General features: G+C 69.4%; 1 protein-coding gene across 1 annotated transcript; it reads right to left on the bottom strand.

The window, feature by feature from the left end:
- Positions 1–218: 218 nt before the first annotated feature.
- Positions 219–1882, bottom strand: POU4F2 (POU class 4 homeobox 2; the record flags this gene model as incomplete). Its single annotated transcript, XM_082050772.1, has 2 exons — positions 219–1160; positions 1577–1882. The coding sequence occupies 2 exons, from the start codon at positions 1880–1882 to the stop codon at positions 219–221; spliced, it is 1248 nt and encodes a 415-aa protein (XP_081906898.1).
- Between the last annotated feature and the right edge of the window lie 454 nt (positions 1883–2336).

Here is a 2336-nt window from a genome sequence, read left to right as displayed (position 1 = left end):
AAACCAGCGGTACTTGCCGGGACGGGTCCGGGCGGTGGCTCCGCGGGGAAGTCCCCCCGAAAGTTGGGCGCGGGGCGGGTGATGGGGTGGGCTGGGGGCGGTGGGACGCGGTTGTGATTTATTTTTTCCTCCTTTCCCTTTTTTTTGTTGATGTTGTTTATTGAATTTTATGTTTATTATCGTTATTATTACGATGGCGATTCTCCTCCGCTGCTGTCTCAGATGCCGGCCGAGTATTTCATACGCTTCTGCTTCTGGCGCTGGTTGCAGAACCAGACGCGGACCACGTTCTTCTTGAGGTCCAGCTTCTCGGCGATGGCGGCGATCTTCTCGGAGGAGGGCCGGGGCTGGAGGGCGAAGTAGGCCTCCAGCGAGCGCTTCTCGGGGGCGGCGATGGAGGTCCGCTTGCGCTTTTTCTCCGCGCCGCTGAAGAGCTCGGGCTTGGCCAGCTTCTCGCGGTGGGACTTCTCGGCCTCCTCCAGCCAGGCTTGCAGGATGGGCTTGAGGGCGATCATGTTGTTGTGAGAGAGGGTGAGGGACTCGAAGCGGCAGATGGTGCTCTGGCTGAGGGAGCCCACCCCCGGGATCTTCAGGTTGGCCAGCGCCGAGCCCACGTCGGCCTGGGTGACCCCCAGCTTGATGCGGCGCTGCTTGAAGCGCTCGGCGAAGGCCTCCAAGTCGCGGGGGTCGGCGTCCACGTCGCTCATGCAGCTCATGTGGGCTGGCAGCCCGTGGGCGTGGGCCATGCCCAGCGCCGCCGGGTGCATGGGGTTCATGCCGGCCATGTGGGGAGCGTGGCCGGGCGTGGAGACTACGGCGCCGTCGGGGGCCGCCATGGCCCCCAGCGCCAGCCCCGGCGTCAGGTGCTCCAAGAGTTCCCCCTCCAGCGCCTGGTGGGGCTGGTGGTGGTGGTGGTGGTGATGGTGGTGGTGGTGGTGGGTGCCCGACAGGGCGGACGGGTGGGAGATGGGCACCGAGGAGGAGGAGGCGGCCGAGGTGCAGGGGATGGTGTTCATGGTGTGGTAGGTGGCGTCCGGCTTGAAGGGGCTGTGGTGCGGCGGGTGGTGGTGGTGGCTCTTGCTCGGGGAGACGATGTCCACCGCTGCCAGGGCTTCGGCGCGGGCCAGCAGGCTCTCGTCCAGACCGCCGAATATATTGCTCTGCAATTGCAAATAGAAGGCACACATAACGTTCAGCGGGGAATTCGCCTCCCCGCGCACTCCGCCGTGCCACTAAAACCTCCCCAGCATGTTAAAAGAGAAATCCTGGTGAAGGGGGGGGGGGTGGGGGAGAGAAGAGGGAGCGAGCGGGGCGAGGGAGCGGGCGCGGCGCGCAGCCGCTCGCACGCAGAGGCAGCCAGCGGCGGGCGGACGGACGGACACACGCACCAGCCGCACGCAGCATCCCAGGTCATAAAAATTAATACGGGCGGCAAGAGCCGCCGCATGCATAAGTTGGGCGAGCGCCCGGCGGCGCCGGGTGATTTGCTGCGCGGCCATGAAAAAATCATCAGGCGGATCCGGGGGGCCGCCGAGGGGCTCCCCTTAAAGCGGGGCGGCGGGCGGCGGGCACCTACCGGAGGGGCGGGCAGGCAGGCCCGCCGCATCGCCTCCGCGCCGCCGCCGCCGGGGCCGGAGCCCGAGCCGGAGCCAGAGCCGGAGCCCCCACCGCCGCCGGGGCCGGAGCCAGAGCCGGAGCTGGAGCCGCGTCCGGCGGAGCCGCCGGTGCCGGTGCTGCTGGGGGAGCTGGCGGCGGGGGCGGTGGCGCCGGCGGAGGGGCAGGGCGAGGCGGTGTGCAGGGCCGAGTACTTGGTTTCGTGGAGGCCGCCGCCGCCGCCGTGGGGGAGGCCGAAGGGCTGCTTGCTGCTCAGGGACATCATCATGGTGCTCGCCGCCGTCACGGCCCGGCCCGCCAGCCAGAGGCCGCCGGAGGAGGGCAGGGGAGCGGGGCCGGGGGCCCGGATCCCCCGGAAAAGCCACAGGAGCCCCGGCCCGCCCCCGCGCCGCCACCCCCCCGAAAAAAAAAAAAAAGAAAAAAGAAAAAAAAATTAAAAATCCCACTCGCCCCCCAGCCGGCTGCCCGAGCCTCGCCGGGGAGGACGCGGCCGGGCGAGGCGGCTCCGGGGAGCCGGGGTTGCGCGGGGGATGCTCGGGCTGCCTCCCGCCCGCCCGCCCTCCGCCCGGGCGCTCGCCGCCGTCCGCCGCCGCCTCCGCTCCGGCGCCGGCCCTCGCCTCTCGCGAAGTGCCCTCCCCGCCGCCGCGCCTGTGGGTTTTACTCTCTCCCCTCCCTCCCCTCCCCTCTCGCCTGTCACTACAGCCCAACTCCTCGGGAAGGGC

This window comes from Streptopelia decaocto, assembly GCF_964273445.1.
Source record: "Streptopelia decaocto genome assembly, chromosome: 4".
NCBI classification, from domain to species: domain Eukaryota; kingdom Metazoa; phylum Chordata; class Aves; order Columbiformes; family Columbidae; genus Streptopelia; species Streptopelia decaocto.
This window is presented reverse-complemented; position numbering and strand designations above follow the sequence as displayed.